Below are 20144 nucleotides of genomic sequence, written 5' to 3'. Positions count from 1 at the left end.
GGTCGAGATGTGCCTTTATATACGGGAGCTGTATATATAAAAGAAGGAGCTCTTCTCTCTTTCGGTCCCTCTTTCTATCTCTCGCGCACGTCGGATCGTAAAAATTTATCGATCCGCGGGAAATCGGGTACGCGCCGCTTTGACGGTCATTAACGTCGTCGTTAAAATTTTTCCTCCGCGATTAGATTGTCGTAAAACACGTGGAGAGAAATCGGGAATGTGAAACGATGTGCTAAGTAGTATATATACACCTGGCAGCTAAGACGAGAGCGCGGCTAAAGAAATCCTCGTATTAGGGTCATTATTTTCTTATATATCTTCGGCCGTTCATAAATCGAAAAAATAATGACGGGCTTTTGAAAAGCCTCTTGATTTAATTCAATTAAATTTGGGTAAAATTAAATTACATTCCGACTTTTGTTGATCCCCTATTAGACCACGTGTCGCGAACTTACGGTAATGAGCCTTTTACAGTTTCTTCTTAAAAGTCTTACAGTTTTCGAACCATGGTTACAATATCAAGTAATGTCAAATAATGTCAATTCCATACGTCATTGCTTGACATTGTAACTGTTTCGAAATATGCAAGACTTTTTCCATCGGAATATAACGCGGAATTGATGAAATCATCCCAACATGAGATACGTTCGTGCTTTGTAGTCATTCAAATCGCTGTTCTTGCCTCATGAGTCTTAAGGTCGTCGAATGGCATTCCGTCCGTGGTTTTTGCGCGATCGCCGTCCGTCATTCATAGCGCATTTGAGCGAAATCCTTGCGTGCGACAGTTTTTGCGGCGAGCTCGACACCTTCGACACGGAAAACCTTAGGAGGGTTCCACTTGAAAAAGAAAAAAAAAAAAAGATGATTGTCCGGTAGAGAGAAGGGTCTTCTTCGGTCTTCTTCGGTCTCTTCGAAGAAGAGAGAGCACCGCGAAGGAGGCGTGTCGCACACGTACGGACGAGTCGCCATGTTACGTCCCTCAAGAACGGGCCCCATTGTACGTGGGCACAATTCGGGCGAGAAGACATCGTCTTCTTTCCTTCAACCGTGCACTATCCGTAATAGACGTCTGTATCGCGGATAGAGATCGAAACCAAACCGCGATACGGCGCTAAACCGTGCATTGTTCAGCGTCGTGCGACACGTGCTCGCGTTTCTACGAGTCGATTATGTTAATATCAGGGACAAAACGCGGCCTACACTTTAGTTCTCTTTAGTACGACCTTTCGAGCATGTGAAAGATTGATAGATACGACACTCTGTTGTTCTGGGACAAGCTCCCAGAGAGTAAAGACTATACGCTGCAGATAACCGATGTAATAGCAAGTTGACTGCGCAATTGTAATTGTAATTCTTTCCGCCATTTAATTATACTATATTGTGTCTATAAAGAGACAACCCGCTTTAGACGATTTAAGTAAATAAATATATAATAATTAATATATAATATACACACATATATAATTATATAAATATAAAATATATATAGTATATATATTAAGACAATTTCTATTAAGGCTCTTTAATATAAATAACTAAATCTATATATATATATATATATATATATATATATAGTATATATATATATCTTTTACATTTATAATTTGCGATTAAAATATATACAAGTTCCATTTTGAGAGCGGGCTTTATAAATATAACACGATATAATTAAATGTTGTTAAAGTATGTATCAATCTTTTACCGATATGCAAAAATATCTTTTCAAAATTATCAACAAACAAGAAGGATTTAATATAAAAATGGCATAGAATGCTCCTGAAAATCTATGGTTTCTTGTTACACAATTTTACCAATGTGTTTGAATCTTTTCTAATCACGCATATCACGCATTTAATAGATAAATTTAATTTATTCCAAAAATGGAATTACAAGTAATGGAAGTACATATATCCTTCGCTCATGTATTATACATTGCTTAATCAACATGTTAATTCAAATATGAATTGATCTTCAGTGTGATAGATAAGATACTGTTGAAACAGGGTAAGACTTATGTAAAAGCAGACGCTAATCATTTAACGGTGAAGAGAAATAGGACTCTCACTTTGGGTGGTCGGGCTTTGAGAGTCTCAACTCTTTATCTTTATTTGTTGATATTCTTAAGAAGGGAACGGTTAATCACACAGTGATGTTTGAACCGATCGGAAGCTCTGTTTTAGTTGGATTCACATATCTAAACACGATCGACAAGAATTAATCTATTTTTTATCTATTCCAATCTAATCTTAATTACGATGAAACCAGTCTTAAACGAATCTAAATTTCGTTGCGTGTCTTTGTTATGGGAAACCGACATAAAAAGTATCTTGCACACTTTTACACGTGTATATCTTTCGTATAGAATAAGAATGTATGAATAAGATCCATAAATGTGAAATCCACTTTAAAGTAAAGTCATATCTAAAGTGGATCGTGTAGATAATAATAATTCCACTTTTTGCACTCATCTTCATCTAAAGGAGAACAAATAAAACCAAGGAGCTGTCGAGTTATCAGTTCCATTTGGTCATAAGTTTCATACTCGCAAACGATCGGGTGTTTTATCTTCTCGAATGTTCCTCGCAATCTGCGGCAATTAAGGCGCTTATTGCGGCGGAAGATTGTCGTCTCATCAAGATATTTTTTTATCAAGTATAAGTATCCTTTTTTACTCCTATTTTAATCGCCAGCTAGCGCGATATCTAATCGCGGCGGAAGGGAACGAGACGTTTTACGCGCGGCGTGTCTTTCAGGATGACGTCGTTGAAGAAGAAGTCGCTCCTCGCAAGAACAGAACAGAGCAGAGCAGAGCATGAGCGCGGTTCGCTCACTCACAGGGCCCCCGAGGCCCGTACGCATACGCGGAACCGGGCCCCGCGTTATATTCCGACGGTGAGGCCCCGAGAGAGGCGTCGTGCCCCCGACACGCCGCGCGTATTAGAAACGAATATAAATATATCGAGGGACGCGCGCGCGAGACAGAGAAAGAGAGACACGTGGTGCAGAAAGAGGGGAGGAAAGAGATCGCGCGCGCGCGCGCACGTATTGGTAACGTCGGGACTTACACACGCACCGGGACTTACACGAAGACGAGGACTCTCCTCCGCTCTCGTCCGTTCCTCCTTCCTCGCTCGCGGGCCCTTGCCGCCGCCTGCCCCTTCGAGTCCCGGGTCCCGCGTCGGGGGCCCGCCGAGTCCCAGAGTACGCTCAGTGTCCGCTCGGCCTCAGCACGCCCCGCGCCGGCGTGGAACGAAGGACGGGACGCGCTTCTAAAAGCGCTTTTTAACGCGCGCCGCCCATTCTCTGTGTCGTATTCTCTCTCTCGTGTGATGATTTCTCTCGTGTGATCGCGCCGACGGGTCAGTTTTCGCTCCGAAGCCTAGTGCTCCGAAAATGGTGCTCCGAAAAATCTGTGACGTAGACGAGAGAAAACGTGCCATCGACGAAGGGTCCATGAGGGATCATTGACAAGTGACACGCGGAATCTTTCGCGGCTGTCATCATCCACGCGATTCGATCCCTGAGACCAACGAGAGAGTTCGAGATCGGGCCCCAGCGGGCCCCGCCGACCTCCGATCGCCTTTGTACAGCTCGTCGCGTGCATGTCGCGCATTAAAACGTTAATCCTCGTGCTGTACTACCGGTTATACATACAGATTGGTTCTCATCCCTCCGAGACGATCCTCTCTCACTCATCCTCTCCGTCTGTCTTTCTTTCTCTCTTTATCTTTCGCGATCCTTACGTCTCCTACCCTCTCCTCCCGCTGCGGCTGCTTTCGCCGGAGCGCACTCTCGATCCTCTCTCCCTTGCCGCCTTGTTCTCTTCGATCACTCGTTCCCTCTTCGCGAACCTCTCCCTCGTGCTGTCTCCATCTCCGTTGCTCGAGATCGGGGCTGCGAGTCCGTTCGCGTCCCGCGAACGCGCGTGCCAATCGAGAAATGGTGAACGAGCGACGCGATGAGTCCGATCCCGCCGCCGGCGAGACATACGCGAGACAACGACGATACGGTGCGAGCGATTGTGTTCCTTCGTTCCTTCTCCCAGCGGCCGAGGCGACTTAATCGCGACTCTGGGCGCGAGACATTCTCCACTTTACGAGACAGCTATATATTTCACGAGAAGATTTTTTCTTCTCCCTCTGTGTGTATCGACGCGAAGAGGATGATGCGTGCATGAAGTGAATAGCGGGAGATGCGCGCGTCCACGAACGCGGAATCCAAGAGAAGTAATCGAAGAGTGGTAATCGTTTCATCATTATTTCGCGACCAGCGAGAAGACACACTTGAGCAGAGGAATCGCGGAATAGAATGTGCCCGAGAAGAGGAAAAAGGAACATTGCGAGAGGAAAGATAGAGTGCCGAGATATGATACCAGTCTTCGTATGCCGGTCTAGTATCTATCGAACCTACCGTTTGAATTGACGTCGAGAAGATGAGAGAACGACGATGAGAGAAAGCTCGAGTGCGTCTGTCTCTCATTAGCTCCTGCTCGAGAAGATACTCAAGGGTCCGTCGTCAGCGCGGAAATTCGCTCGCCAGAGACAAATGCTCTTCGATGAGCGAGACCACGAGCTGTTTCAGGAAAGTCCCGGCAGAAGAATCTTCAAGCTCCAGAGGCGCAATCAAGAGCGTATATCACGGAGAGAGGCATTTAATACGCTTATACTACCTTGGCAGAAGGGTTTCTACAGAGAGAACAAAAACCCTCCGGTGCCCCGAAGCGTCGCCTTATTAGCTTTTGCGAGAGGACGACCGGCGGCCGCCGAGAGGGACATAATATACCGGAGGAGGGAAAGAACGAAGGATAGAAGATCCCGTCGGCGCGCTTCCTAGATTAGAAGGTCTCGCCACGACGATTATTACCGTCGGTTATTCCCATCCCCCGCCAAGGACACTAGTAAAGAAGTCCCCGGAGGAAGAGGAAATCGATCTCAACGACCACCACCGTCGTCGTCCTATTCGTCGACGGTCGAGTCCGGATGTTGTTGCCGCTCGCTCGTCGTCGTCGGTCGCGCAAGAAGAAGAAGAAGCAGCAGCAGCATGTCGAGCTTGGCGCGAAGAAGACACACGACGTTGTTCGGCTCCAAGCGATGGTGGCAAGGCGGCTGCTGGGCGACCAGGAGCCACCAGGAGGCGTACCTGCGCAAGCTCTACGGCAGGAAGAACAACGACGCCAGGAACGATAACGGTGGCCAGGTCGACGGGGACGTCGCCGGCGGCATCGACGCGCCCTGGGCGACGCCCGGCGTCGTTTACGATCTGCCGTCGATCGCCGCCACCGCCTCCGACGAGCACTACCTGGACGCGTTTCTGAGAAATCGCGACGTCGCCGCGAACGATGACGTCGTCGGCGGCTGCCCGGCGCTGACGACGTCGCGCGCCAGCCCGACGGAGAAGTGCGTGGAGTTCCTCAAGGGCTCGCATCACGACGACGGGACCAGTTTCGAGCGTCGTCGAGACGCGGCAGAATGCGGCCCCCTGCATTCGCCTTACGATGTCGCCGGTTGCTCGGAGTAAGTTGCCGCTATTACAGCGACGGAGAGGACGCTTTTCTGCGGGATATAAACCTCGATGATGAACGAATATGTTATCTCGAGAAAATACGGAGCATTTATTCTAAAATCTGATGTATGAAAGGAGCTTCTGTGTGTATATCGGCTACATGGAATATTGTTAAATAATATATTACAAGTTTTCATCTAAGAATTTTTTTATTAATATGTTATCGTATCAATCTTCTTTTTTATGTAATTATGCACAAATAATTAAAAAAAATTTTAGAGGAGGTATTAAATATCTTGATGAGCAAATATATTAATCTTGGTTACTAAAAATTAGTAATGTGAGAGAAAACTATATCTGATAAAAAATATATTTATACAAGATATTGAATATCTCGGTGAGCAAATATTTATCTTGTTAGTTACTAAAAATTAGTAATGTAAGAGAAAACCATATCTGATAAAAAACTATATTCATACCCAAATAGTAAAGTATCTATTATATATGCATAATTGGACTTTTATGTTGGAATCAAATGGTGATTAGCTTTGCTCATTTCTCTTTACCACTCTATCTACTTTCACATGAGATTATCTAGAACGCAATTTCTCGTTTACTGTCTCGGTGTCTTTCACGCTGAATGGAGAACGGCGGTTTTTGTATCGTGATCCACAACAGCATCAATCGAGAATAATTTCTCGGTTATGGTAAAAGTTCTGTACCACATCGGCTTTTCGCTCGAAGGTTTCGATAACTACTTAGCGCTCGCTGATCCAGAACATGTGGAACAGCACATGCGATTCTCTTACATGCTCGGAGCATTGAATTTTAAATCGAAACATATCGATTTATTCAAGCGAGGAGGAAGACGCTGTCGGATGGTTAGGTGTAATAATTCATCGTTCGTCCTTTTATCTCTTGTCGCGGATCGTGTTCCATTTCTCTAGTTATATCCAATTTTCTGTTATATTTTCATCGTTGAATATGCGTAGAAATATTTATAGAATTTTTTTCAGATTTTTTAATCCTGTGATCCTAAATTCTGGAATTTCAGAGATTAAGTTAAGCCTATATAATTAGACGGAGGCGATCCTAGGCTCTAATACTAGAAAGATCCTAAAATGTAGGCCTATAATTTAATTCAAGGAACTGTACGAACGAGAAAACCAATTCCAAGATTATATTCTCTCGCGTGGGAATTTTCCTTTTATATATTTACCTTGAAACCTCAGCGAAATATATTGTAGATTTAAAATATATTTTATGATCTAATTTTCATTAAATCTCTGAAGTAACAATTGGCACGAATAATCAGATTATAATATAACAATTTTATCGGAATACCTTTTCCAATATTTAATGATATTTAAGAAAATTTAAATATATATTTTATTGTATTATTTAGAATTGTATTATATAGAAGGTTTAAAAACGATTCGATATATTGAGAAATATTTATTTGTGAAGTAATTTTTGTTTCAAATAAATTTGTATTTTAATATTAATTTGAAGACTATATTAATTATATATGAAATAATTGAAAAGAACGTCTTCTTATGAATGTTTTTTTTTTCTTCTCACAGGAAGGTGTGCAGGAGCTGCAGGTGCCCGCGAGAGGAGCACCAGCGGGCATCCACGGAAGCGGGTGGTCCCTCGGGACTCGGCCTGGGTCCGGGCCCGCCGATGGCGATGGCCATGGCGTTCCCGAGCGGCGCCGGCGGCGCGCCTCACCAGGAGCCGTTCAAGAGCCCGGTGCAAGCCGCGCCGGCGGGCCTGGCGCTGCAGGAGGCACTGATGCAGCATCATCAGAGGCACTCGCAGAGCGACGACGACAGTGGCTGTGCTCTCGAGGAGTACACGTGGGTGCCGCCCGGGCTGAGGCCCGACCAGGTAATTAATTTGCTTCATCTCGAGATCAAATAATTCTCCGGCCACGGAATAAAGCAAGTCTCTTAATAACGCGAAGCGCAGCAGCGAGTAAAACGAGAAAGAAATGTCAGGAATGAAAAAAAGGAGGTGAAGAAATTTTAATGGAAATTTATATCAATAGATAGAAATCGAGAGTAATATACTGTTAAAGTGAGGAAAGGGATGAGAGATGAAGGGCTTTTTGATGTGACACCCGCGCGCAATGTGAGGCAATTCGTCTCGCCGGGGGAACCGGTAACCGCGACAGCGGGCCCCCAGATCGCCTTCGACGATTACCATCGTGAACGACGACGACGACGACGGCGCAGTGAGTCATCAGACCGCGCGCCGTCGTTGGTGAAAGCTCTCGCCGGATACGATGATAAAGCGCAATCCAAATGGTTCACCCGAGAAAGGACACGCGAGAAGAGAAGAGAAAAATGTATCAACTATATATCCCGTATTTATTTTTTCAAGATTTTTCTAACTCTTCTAAAATAATTGTGTAATTGTCAATGCTTCGTTATCAAAATCACCATCGTATTTTTCGCCCGATTCCCTAACGCTGACCCATGATTGTAAGGACACTCGTATACCGTCGAAACGTCAAAAATGCAGTCATTTGATTTAATTAAACGCACGATAGCGTAAAATCACGCTAGAGACTTCTGCGAATGGGCCAACTAACGCGCTCGTCGTTCTTTTTAATTGGTTTAAGCGCGAGCGTTTCGCACGCGGCGCGGAATAGAGGAGCCTCTCTCTCTCTTTTCTTTCTTTCGAGATGCGCTTTCGTGCCGGCTTTTGCGCCAACATCCGTCGTTTATTTCGCGACTCGGAACGCGATGCGTGCAAATCCCCTCGCTTCTCTTCTTCCACTTCTTCTTATCCCTCTCGCTTTTATTTCCCACTTTCGCAGCCCCGTTCGCAGCCTGTCCCAGCCACGTTCGTCCGCGCGTTTTCTTTACTCATTTTAAGTGTCATTACGTCTAACGCGCATTATATATTATGACTCGGCGTTCTCGGCGAGGGGACAATAATCCCGTGCAACAAGCTTTTCGCGCTTTTAAGTCTCCGCCGCGGGACGATCATCGCGTCAATTCGCATTTCCGCGCGAAGATTCTGCCCCGAAAACGCCCGAGAGTGCGTCAAGATTCTGCATTTGCAAGAAGCGACGACTCGTACAAATCGGAAGATATCTATCATTTTTTTATTAATTTGATAATTCAATAAATCTCGATAATCTATCCTGTCTTCTCTACAATTGACACAAATGAAAGAAGCGGCTGATGTTTAACGACGAAACACGGTGGAGTACTATTGTCACTTGTGTAAAGACACGTGAGTCGTAACACACGAAGAGAGAGAGAGAGAGAGATTTACCGCTAGATCGTGCGGAGAAACTCAATTATGCGCGAATTCCGATGGAAATATATATTGTGTACGCGCGCGCGGTTTCGCTTTCCAGGCGATATTCTTATGGAAATATTCGCGTTGACAGTCGTCTCTCGATGAAACTCTGCGTATATATCCTTTTATCGTTCCTCTTTTTATTTCCTTCAGCGAATCGCGCGCTCGGATACTCGTCGTGGCAGGTTTATACGGTCTCGAAGTAATATAAACGCATTCGTCAGTGTTTTCTTTCGCGACTCGTTCCTTCGGTATGTTGACAGTGCCTCATATCCCCGATACTTATCTAAATTTGCAGGGCAGATTTCCAGTGAGCAGGGTTGATTAACGTCAGCCGCGGTTGACACTAAATTCTTTCCCCCTGTCTATCGGTATCCGATGATGCGATCTATAAAGAGACAGAAAAGAAATGAGTTAAACACTATCAGTCCAAGTCAGTTGAGAAGTTTTAGCCGGTAGCTGTTAATAATCTATACACGTGTATAAACTGGCCTTTTTTAACACATGGATAAATGGATCCTGCATGTATATATATGTACATATTTTATATATATAAAATTATAAAACAAGATCTACATGCAGGATCCACTTTATTCATGAGTCAGAAAAGGCTTTCGAAGGCCAGTTTTGTATAAAGTTAACACGTTTCCGCTTAAACTATTTGATATTTTTGCTATAAAATATATGTGTGCAACATTATTATAAAATTATGTATTAAGACAGACATACTTGTAAAGCAAAATTATTGGTCTCGACAACGTGTGGTAACTATGTGACCTATGTGCAGTCACGAAAAATCGTTTACGACCCACGGAGAACATGTTAATACTCAATATCTCAACATAAAAATGTGCGTAATTTTTTTCGTTACTACGAAAACCGTTAAAGAGTATTATGGGTTATCGGCAGCGTAGTATTATGCTTCGCCAAAGTCACACGCTCGATGATGTAAAGTAACCGCTAGGTTGCCGGGGTAATTTTCTCGTGATAGGCTTACATCATTATTCACGGATGATTTGACTCGATATTAGCGGGATATCCGAAACGCACACGCTATATACACCCTTTACGCCTGCATCTTCCTCATAGACCCAAGAGCCCAAGAGCCATAGACCTAATCCCGGCGGCGACGCTTTGTGTGTGCTCCGCAGGTGCATCTGTACTTCAGCGCGCTGCCGGAGGACAAGATCCCGTACGCGGGTAGCGCCGGCGAGCGCGAGCGGGTGAAGCAGCTGCTGCAGCAGCTCCCGCCCCACGACAACGAGGCGCGTTACTGCAGCGGCCTGACCGAGGAGGAGAAGCGCGAGCTGCGCGTGTTCGCGGCTCAGCGGAAGCGCGAGGCCCTAGGACGCGGACACGCGAGCCAGCTCGAGCGTCCGCACGGGGCCGGATGCCGCGAGTGCGGACGAGCGATCGCGGCCGGCGAGATGGCCGTCGCGGCGAGTCGCGCCGGACCAGCCGCGCTCTGGCATCCCGCCTGCTTCGTCTGCTGCGTCTGCCGCCAATTACTGGTCGATCTTATCTACTTCTGGCGGGACGGCAGGCTCTACTGCGGCCGCCACCACGCAGAGACCCTCAAGCCGAGATGCTGCGCCTGCGACGAGATCATCCTCGCCGACGAGTGCACCGAGGCGGAGGGCAGAGCCTGGCACATGCGCCACTTTGCCTGCCTCGAGTGCGATCGACAGGTAGGAATGACGATGTAACGATGATGATGATAATAATAATGATGATGGTGATGATGATGATGATGATGATGATGACGCTCGAGATTCAAAGCCGAAGATGTATGTTTTTCTTGGAGAAAAAGGATCAATCGATATAGAGAATCTTACTTTGCTTCCAAGATAGGATAAAAGAGGAACTTGAATTTTTCTAAATTGTATTCGATTAATAAATCGGTATACGATAATTATTTATTTGAATAAACGGGAAAAAGAGATCTCTCTTTAATACAAATTACTGACATCAGCAAAGACGCAGATGAGTGCTAAAAAAATTATTGAACCATTACAATAATGAGAAAGGAAAGCAAGCGCGGGATGAAAAAAGATATTAACTTTTTTGTGAAGGACTGACGCTCTCGTTGTCACGTTGATTCTCGAGTTTCTAGCGGTACACGGTTGTACTATCGGATACGCACGTCGTGGATTTAATGATTACGTCGCTATCAAGTTTACAACCGCGTAGCGATTCATAATCCCGCGCCAGCTGACTCTATCTTCTCTCGGATACCTACGTCTTCCGAGTTAGATAAGGTCGCTCTCGAACGTGTACAGAAGCAACGTGCTTTCCGCGTTACTCTCATTACATCGGGTGTTTGCTTCGAGTGTGAACCGATGAATATATACATATATATATCATGGAGGAAACTTGAGAAAAATTCCTAAGAAAGCGTAAAGTTCTCTCTTTGTATTTAAATCTACCCGACGTATAACTTTTTTTTATTTTATACCAACAATAAGCGATAAAATAATAAATATTTTCCCGTTGAAAGTATAGAAGAATGTATAGTGTATCTGTACGATACATCGCGAGCACACACTTGAAGCGAGAAGTCTATAAGAACCTGAGCTTTATCAGATTGCCGCTGTATGTAGAGTACATACTCTAGTGAATAACCGGTCACCGGTATACTACCATCATCACTAAAGCTGTGCTTATTTCCTCCAGATGTTATAACTATATTTCTTCGAAATATGCATCATCATTTCTTTATACAAGCTATTTCTCAACATTCTTGTTCATTTACTAATTTCAAATTTACTCTTTTTATTTCTTAAGAAAAATGTATAAAATGCATATAATTTCCCGAGTTCCATCTTTCGATCCTACGCGATTTGTCATCCCTCCCTCTGGAAGCTCTTGCGATAAATCATTTCTCTTCTTCTTGCAGCTCGGCGGTCAGCGATACGTGATGAGGGAAGGTCGGCCGTACTGTCTCAGGTGCTTCGACGCCTCCTTCGCCGAATACTGCGACAGCTGCGGCGAGCCGATCGGCGTCGACCAGGGCCAAATGTCGCACGAGGGTCAGCACTGGCACGCGACCGAGGCCTGCTTCTGCTGCGCCACTTGCCGCACTTCCCTCTTGGGTCGGCCGTTCCTGCCGCGACGTGGTGCCATTTACTGCAGCATAGCGTGCAGCAAGGGAGAACCGCCGACGACACCGAGCGACTCCTCCGCCGGGCCACCTCCGCCCCCGCCGTCCTTCCTCAGGTATATACATCGCGTTATTTCGCATACCTCGTCCTCCTCCTCCTCTCGCACGGGGTCACGGGGGCTGCCTTCATTGTTCTACCTCCGGCTATAAAGCGACGGTCGCGCGGGGATTCGTGGGGCAAAAATTATGGCCGGTTAAGAACGTCCCGCGATTACACGAACCGCTTCCGACTTTGCGGCGCTTTGCATTGCGAGAAATTATTACGGTAGCGATAAATCTTACTACAACGGCCATCCAACTTATTTCCTGTTAAAAGCGGAGTTAGAGAGAGGCGCAGAGTCTTGACTGTCATATTAAAGTTTGCCGACGTTGGCGAGATTGGACATTTTTAAATTGTCTTATCTGGGCAATCAGGAACAGAAAGCTATCTTCATAATTAAAGGAATAGTTATCGAATCGTTTGTTAAACGTATCTCCGATTTATTTAAATTTTATTATATTTTATTTTATTATGTGCTGTGCGTATGACGGAAAGTGTTTCTATTTAGATAAACTTGAATCTAAACGTGGCTCTTTAAAAGATATACATTTATAAACGATACTTTCGAGCACGTTATCGCTGATGAAATCGACAAAGCATTAAACCATTTACACTTGGCTTGTTAATGCGTCATATATTAATTGGCACTAGGTTGACTTTAAATTCAGCTTATATACATAACGACGTCGTTTGAGATACGTGTACAGGCGACCCGAATGTCGCATCTAAATTTTATTATGCTTTTAATTGTCGCGTGCTTTTAGCGTGCCGGCTAAATGTGAACATTATTTAAATCCAGAATGGAAATAATTAGCAGCATGCGATAGATTAATTGCTCGATGATGTAGCTAGAGAGATCTTAGAGAAAGCAATTTTTATTTCTTTCCGTCTGACAGCATATTATAGTTAATTCAAAATACAAAAGAGATATTATATTAAAACTAAATTTTATATATAAAGAGATTTAAACTAATACAACTCGAAATATTTTTAAATATTAAATATCGCAATCTTATTTTTTTCTCCTTAATAAATTATATGATGAGTAAAATATAACTTCCTTCATTACACAGGAGCGGTAGAAGGCAAACGGTGGCTACGAGCGAAGGTTCGTCGAGTCCACCGCCACCACCTCCGCCTCCACTTCCTCCAGGCTCGAGGCATACCCTCGGATCTCCTAGGAACTCGCCTCGGATGACCAGAAGGCATCAACAAGTTTCTGCTTCTCTGGCGACGACACCCACCCAAAACATCCTGACTCCCGAGTTTGTCGCGGAAGGACTTTCCTCCAGCGGCTCCAGGCCCAGTGGTCTCGACAGGGTACTACTAGAACGAAACCTCGAGAGACTGCTACAAGAACGCGGCTCTCATGTTGAAGAAAATCGCAGCGAGTTGGGAAGGTATGGCGGTTTACTATATTACAAAATTTACCGACGAGCTGTCAGCAACCTAAATTCGAATCTTGGCGACTGTCTATCTTTCTAAATAAAATGTAAATAATATAATAATATAAAATGTAAATATATAATATAAAATATACTCGAATATCAAATATGTAAAAATACCGAGATTAAATAAGATATATATATATCGGAGGAATTAATTCTGAAGTTCATAAGCTGATTTCTGTTCTTATCTCAAGGATACATTATCAGATCGTATTATAATTTCGTTGCAGGTTGATGCAAGCGCGAGATCGAGAACCCCTCAGATGCATCCAGAATTGCTCGCCTTCCCACGCGTCGAGCATGCCGGAACTGCCGCCACCTCCGCGGCCGTCGTCAGATGCGTCGATTTCGGCGTCGACATCGACCGCCGGCGCGGCGTCCGCCGGCATACTGGCGCAAGAGTCGGCGATGTCTCCGGTCAGTCCCGGAATCGGAGCCAGCCAGACGGATCCGCCGACGCCGACGTCGCGACGCGTGCGATTCCAGGGGGATCTGGACGTCAACGATCACGGCGCGACGTCGCGCATTCCTCTCTCGCCGATGAACGATCGGAACTCGTCGTCGTCGCCCTCGCCGCCGCCCATGTCGTTATCGAGAACGAATGTGTCTCGATCGAGGAGTCTGCAGGTCGACGAAGTCGCCAGCACGTCTACTTGGGGTGTGTAAACTCTTTTTTTTATATAAAAGTTTGTAAAGAGGAATTTATCTTTAACTTAAAATTTATAATTGACAAAAAGCGGCACTGTTGTCATTCGAAACATATGCTTGCAGGAACGGCTGGCACGTCTAGGTCGAGGATAGACGGCGAGGATGACGATGCCGAGAGCTGCTGCTCGACGTGCAGCTCGTCCAGCAGTTCGGACGAGGCCGCGGCATACGCGCTGCCACCTCGACGAGCTTACGGCGGCGTCAGGATCTCTTACGTGCCGAACGACGCGGTGGCGTGCGCTCGGAAACGCGCACCCGCGTCCTCCTCGTCATCGAATCAAGCTCAGAGGGACACCGAAAAGTGCGTCGTGTCTTGATGACTCCTTCTTCCATGCTTCACGAGTTTCTTCGACGTCGTACCGTCCTCGTGATCACTTGGGGGCGAGAGGAACGACGAGAGGAACGACAACAGAAGAAGAGTTCCTACAAAGTCTGGACGCACTTTTCAACATCTTCCTGTCACATGTCTCGCACGCGACAGTACGCGCACGCGCTTCGTGCAGTGCTTCCTGCGCGCAACACGCGTGCGCGACAACGTGAAAACAATACTCATTTAATTTATGTAAATATTATTGCGAGCTCTCTTCCGGGACGATCGTCGCGCGCCGCCACGTTCCAGCGGACGCGCCCGTCCCTCTATTTTTAATACCCCATTAATGTATTTGATAATAATAACGACGTGAAAATAATGATCCTGCTTGTTCCACTGCCGTTGACATTACCCGCTGCGAAACGAAAGTACGACGAAGTTATGCGCAGTTATTGAGCATCGCCGTAATAGCCTATATTCTTTCTCCGCAACCGACTATTTGCGTGCAAGATTTCCGAGCTGCTTAGCGTGAGTATACCTTCTGATTATACGCTATTATCCTTTCGAAGCTATATTCGATGATTCATTTATCGTGCGATAAACGACCCGATAATCGCTTTCATTTAACATCATTTTCGACGAAAATTCTAAAATAACGCAAAATATTTACTGTGCACATTTAGCACAGTTTATTTCGCGATTTATTTTTTCTAATATTTTTCTTGCGACACATTATGCATTAATTAATTCCATGATTTTATTTCTTCCTTAGCTTCGCGAGATTAAATAATTGTCCAACTCTACTTTTTTCAATAAATTGAAAAATAAACACTTTCTAATTGATATATCTAATTGATACTCTTATAATTAGCAGTATCAATTATAGTTATCAATTATAATTTATGTCTAAATTTCTGATGCGAAAACTGCTGCGCTTTTAGCAACTCTATAACGAATTGCAAAGAACGTTGGCGTGCTCAGAACCATCAGATCTAGTTGAACAAATTGATTGTCCGCTTTCATTTTTAGACGCGCTCGGTATGGAAATCTCTGGGTAAAAGCGACGAGACAGGAGCGAAAATTAGAATTTACGGTCTAGTGGCGGAAAGAGCGAAAGTAGTAGTAGCCCCTCTTAGGAACAATCAGTCACGATGCTAGCTTCCCGATGAGGGCATTCGATGATGCTTTCTCTCATCTGACAGGAGCACATTAGACACTCCTGGGGAAGATATTGCTTCTGACAGCACGTCGGATTAGCCATTAGCCCCTTGAATTTTTCATTCTTTGATCTTGGATCTTTCGAAAGATCGTATCGTTAGCATACGCTGCGCGTAGCATAGAATCGTACGCCGTTAAATGTATTGCTTAATCGACGTTTTGAACGCTGTCCGCCTCGCGCGTTTAAATGACAGAAACTTTTGAGATAGAATTTGATAAGCCGAGTGTCTTCGATTAAGACATAACGAGCTTGTCTTGTATAAATGGGAGAGATATCTTATTCTCTTATCTATCAATTCTCTTTAAGATTATTCTGATAACTTATTTCTTGCATATATAGATATTGTATTTTTAAGTTTCTTTTTAAAAAAAACATTGAAAATAGCGCGCGCTTTTCTAATTATCTTTATTTATAATTTTAGAATGGATCATCGCACACAATTAACAACGAGATATGTTTAAATATTGAATTATTTAAAGCTACTTTCAATATTCATCGCTGCTTTACAAATGAAGATAACGGTATTGTAAGGAGTATATTCAAAGCAGTTGAGATGACAGAGGAGAAGTTTTTCTATCAAAATGTACATTTTTCAATAAGTGGCCATATGTTTTGATTAAGGATTACGAGGAGGAGATTAAAATGGACGATCATAATTTAAAGATTCTTCAGTATATTACAAATGTAAGTTTTCTACTCAATATCGTGATTTCGATATATTTAACGTAGAGCGATATTTCAAAGTCTTGGACTTGAAAACGCGTAGATTGCATAGGAAGCTATATAAAAATTCTACTGATCGCTTTTATATAAACCTCACATAATTACAGGTACACCACGAAGTGGAGAAGAGAATTGAGAAAGAAATACAAGTGCACGATAATAACGAGTGAACGGCGGAACTAGAGTGCGAATCGGATGACATATTTATACAGTTGAAGATCGCGTATCGAAAAAAGAAAGAAAGTAATTTGGCATAAAAATAATTGCTGTTCGGCATTCGAGGGAATTGTTTCTTACGCATGGGCGCAGCTAGAAATACATATACACAGGAAGTACAATGTATGATCACGCGCGATCGTGTGAAGGAGGAGAACCGCCGCGGGAGGCAACATCGAGCACCTCCATCGGGGAATATAATTGGACACGCCTTTCTTTTCGCACCGGCGCGAAAATTGGCATCGCTACGTGTGCGCGTGAACTGGGCCATGATTACGCAACTATCGCGTGCGAAATAAACGCGATTTTCGAGTCGGTAGCTACGCGATATAATTATACATCCGAAAAAAAAAATGCGCCCTTCTCTTCTATCTCCTTCTCGTTCTCTCGTATAATTACCTCTAATCTTGAGTTTTCAGCCGCTATAACACGATTATTTCGATTCCTCTTCAGCAATCCGATGCCTATCTGAACTTATCCGAGAACTGAAAAACAAAGTAGAATTAGACATATTTAAAACTATGGGAAAATATAATTAAGAAAAACTAATAATTAAAAATTATACGTCTAGATATAGATTATTCTTTTATATTCAGGCGTATTTTTCCAACACGAGGATTAGCTCTTTATCTTGCACCGGAATGATTCTATCGTGTATGTTTCCATGCACGTGTGTAAAAATATAAATATTTGCCATTACAATCTCCTCCCATTCGCATTCACCGCGACACGACATAGGCTACTCGTTACGCCTGACGAATGGCAACACTATACACTGGTATCGGATTCTTCTACCTAGCGTATTTGCCGATTGATCGATGACACGTAAATACGGCGCGGTCGTTATGATCAGCGAACGAGCGAGCGAAAAGGAGATCTGCGGGAACTCGGACTAGGAAGGTGACTCGTAAGAGGAAGGAGGAAAAGAAGGAGAGAAGGTGGCGGTGGCGGTAGATAGGAAGGACGACGTGCCTCCGTGACTTCTTCTCGAGGCCGACCGAAGGGAGAGGCCGCATTCCGAGCGGCGCAAAGCGGGAGAAAGCCTCTCGTACGCGTTTTAGCAGCCGCGGGAGCCTTCGGAGGACGCAGGCGTGAGCGAGCAAACTTGTCTCTCTTTCTCCGTTACGTCGCCCTGTCGACGAAATTCCTCGTCGATCGGGAACACGACTCGCGGCCACTTCGTCTTATGCCAATGTATAAATACGTAGTAGGATGACCACGTGTCTCTTGAAATTACGTGACTCCTCTTTCCGAAAGACGTTTATATAAACGGCTCGCGTTCCTTTCTAACGTTAATAATTGAAATCAATCAAGTTAGAATGGACTTTATTATTATAAAATTTTATTTTTTTTATTTTTCGTGGAATATGAAATAGCAGTTTTGAAAATGACTACATTATATTTTAATTTTGTATCCAAATCTTTTTTTTTTAATGCATCATTTAATAAAACCGATACTGATTTCGATTCCTTTTAACGATATTCATCTCACGTTATATCACGCTGAGAATCACGTGAATGAATAAAAGAGTGTCTACGCAACGTAACATTTCGTAACGAGTAACTAAAAAAACTTTGATATAATTTGATGAAGAAGTCTCGCCGTGAATAACTTCCTCAGTCCTATGTATACGCAACGCGTATACATATACTATATAATACACGTACCTACTTAATATAAATAGGACTTATTTATTTTATTTTTTTATTCAAAGTAAAACCCCTCTGCGTAGAGCACAAAACCAGTTGAAGAAGCTTCTTCCTTTACAAAGCGTCCTTTACGAAGCCTCTTCTCAATGATCGTCTCTCCTCATTGACTTCATTCTGAATCTCTCCTCGATGAGGGCCGCAAAAAAGGCTGCGTAAGTCTTCGCTGCGGGGTTGCTCGATCATCGGGCAATCTGCGAGCAAAAATGAACAGTATCTTTCTCTCTCCCACTTTCCATTCCAATCTCCGCGATCGGCATCGATAAGGAACGACACCGTACGCGGGAACATGCAAAAGGGGGACGGGGGCGAAGGGGGGCCGCACCTGCATGCGTACACTCGATCGTTCGTCTAATTGGATAACGATATTAGGACTCGAAGTACCGCTAAACGGCCGCTATGAGGTCCGCTATCATCGATATACGTTGAACGTGCGTATCGGAGGATTCTTGCATACATATTTCTCCCTCTCCTCCTTCTCCAGTCTTTTTCGCGATAATTTCGTGCCGTTTGAAAAACGCGGTAAGGCGAGGCGTGTCGATCGCGAAGATGGCATCGCGATTCGATGTCACGGCGATAGTACTCGTTTTGCATTCCGATCGAGGCTCGCGCAAAAAGCGCGCGCCGGCTCTCGAGAGCGCATACCAACGCGAACGACTGCGCAACCTCGGAAGGCTGAATGGAAAGCTACGAAAAATTTTAGGAGAGAGAGAAACCTGGCTGAAATGACGAGAAATGGAGGAAGCTTTTCGATAGATTTTTTTCGGACGAGATTCGACATCCGCGAAAAATGAAACGGAGAAGAATGAGGTATATAAATCTCCCCTATTATATATCGTGATTACCCGAAGTAAAAATTGGCGATTGCGATTTGAATCGCGTGGAAAAGTGCATTAATGCATAATTCGACGACGCGATTTGCCAACGAAATGCATAATACATCTGAGATGCGACTCTCGCGAGAGGTTATGTAACGTCATTTTTATTTACGCAACGCGCAGCGTTTCAAGGTAATTCAAGCTTACGGAAAATGTGGTACACGGTTTATAGTTTCCATCCTTTCGTGTGTAAAAAAAAACATAAGCATAATTCGCGATTAAAACGTTTAATTTTTCCCATTTTCTCATATCAAGTCACGCGAAATCAGATTTTCATTAATGAACGCGTTTATTCTTGGTTAGTATTCGTGCAGCGCGAGAAGGTAATTTACGCTTGCATACGATAATTATCGATCTCGTGTTGTGAAATTTTACAAAACCGCGTATTGCATATTTATGATTCATTCTCTCGAGTGTAGGATATTTCTAAAGATACATTGACATCAACTGTCGCAATGTTGTCACCACATTAGTTGCACTCTCTCGTATCTTTCGTCAAGTATCTTGGCATAAAATTGCTCGGATTACGCGATCGCGCAATCGAAATTCCTTCGGTGGCCAGCCATATATACATATGTTGTAAGATGATTTATTTTCGTATTTAATACACATTGCTTCACGTAAGCCAACGGTACCTGTCTAACCTTGTAATCTCGTGCTTTTCACATTTTAGAAATCTCGCCTTCGTCGTGGACTCTAAACCGAGTCGGTTGTCTCGCCTGAAATTTGCTCCAGACCTCGTGCAACATCACGAACGCGATAAAAGAAACGCGCGATTCACGCAAATTTATAAAATCGCGGACAGAGAGGACTGATGCTGAACACAGGTCCAGAGAGATAGAGGGAAAAGAAGGCGCGCATCTACTCCGCGACATAATTCATCCCATCGGAGTTTTCAAGCTACGACGGGCTCTCGCG

General features: G+C 44.1%; 1 protein-coding gene and 1 long non-coding RNA gene across 2 annotated transcripts; one reads left to right on the top strand and one right to left on the bottom strand.

Moving 5' to 3' along the window:
* Window positions 1-1890: 1890 nt before the first annotated feature.
* On the top strand, window positions 1891-15141 carry LOC145946588 (uncharacterized). Its single transcript, XM_083056296.1, has 7 exons — window positions 1891-5513; window positions 7086-7392; window positions 9969-10505; window positions 11714-12033; window positions 13091-13417; window positions 13696-14123; window positions 14237-15141. The coding sequence occupies exons 1-7, from the start codon at window positions 5041-5043 to the stop codon at window positions 14488-14490; spliced, it is 2646 nt and encodes an 881-aa protein (XP_082912422.1). The 5' UTR covers window positions 1891-5040; the 3' UTR covers window positions 14491-15141.
* Window positions 15142-16477: 1336 nt separating this feature from the next.
* Window positions 16478-20001, bottom strand: LOC145946590 (uncharacterized). The gene is made up of 3 exons (XR_014427062.1): window positions 19871-20001; window positions 18310-18542; window positions 16478-17126 (listed from the first exon to the last, which is right to left on the bottom strand). It is a non-coding gene; the product is annotated as an uncharacterized LOC145946590 (long non-coding RNA).
* Window positions 20002-20144: the final 143 nt, after the last annotated feature.

Source organism: Prenolepis imparis, unplaced genomic scaffold (genome assembly GCF_030444845.1).
Source record: "Prenolepis imparis isolate NDT839.2.m4 unplaced genomic scaffold, iyPreImpa1.0 SCAF_17, whole genome shotgun sequence".
NCBI classification, from domain to species: domain Eukaryota; kingdom Metazoa; phylum Arthropoda; class Insecta; order Hymenoptera; family Formicidae; genus Prenolepis; species Prenolepis imparis.
This window is presented reverse-complemented; position numbering and strand designations above follow the sequence as displayed.

Bases quoted from the DNA above. Each gene is read 5' to 3' on its own strand.
- LOC145946588 (XM_083056296.1), top strand. From the start codon at position 5,041: ATGTCGAGCTTGGCGCGAAGAAGACACACGACGTTGTTCGGCTCCAAG. The intron at 7,393-9,968 runs GTAATTAATTTG...TGTGCTCCGCAG, and splicing joins CCGGGCTGAGGCCCGACCAG to GTGCATCTGTACTTCAGCGC. The intron at 12,034-13,090 runs GTATATACATCG...TTCATTACACAG, and splicing joins CCCCCGCCGTCCTTCCTCAG to GAGCGGTAGAAGGCAAACGG.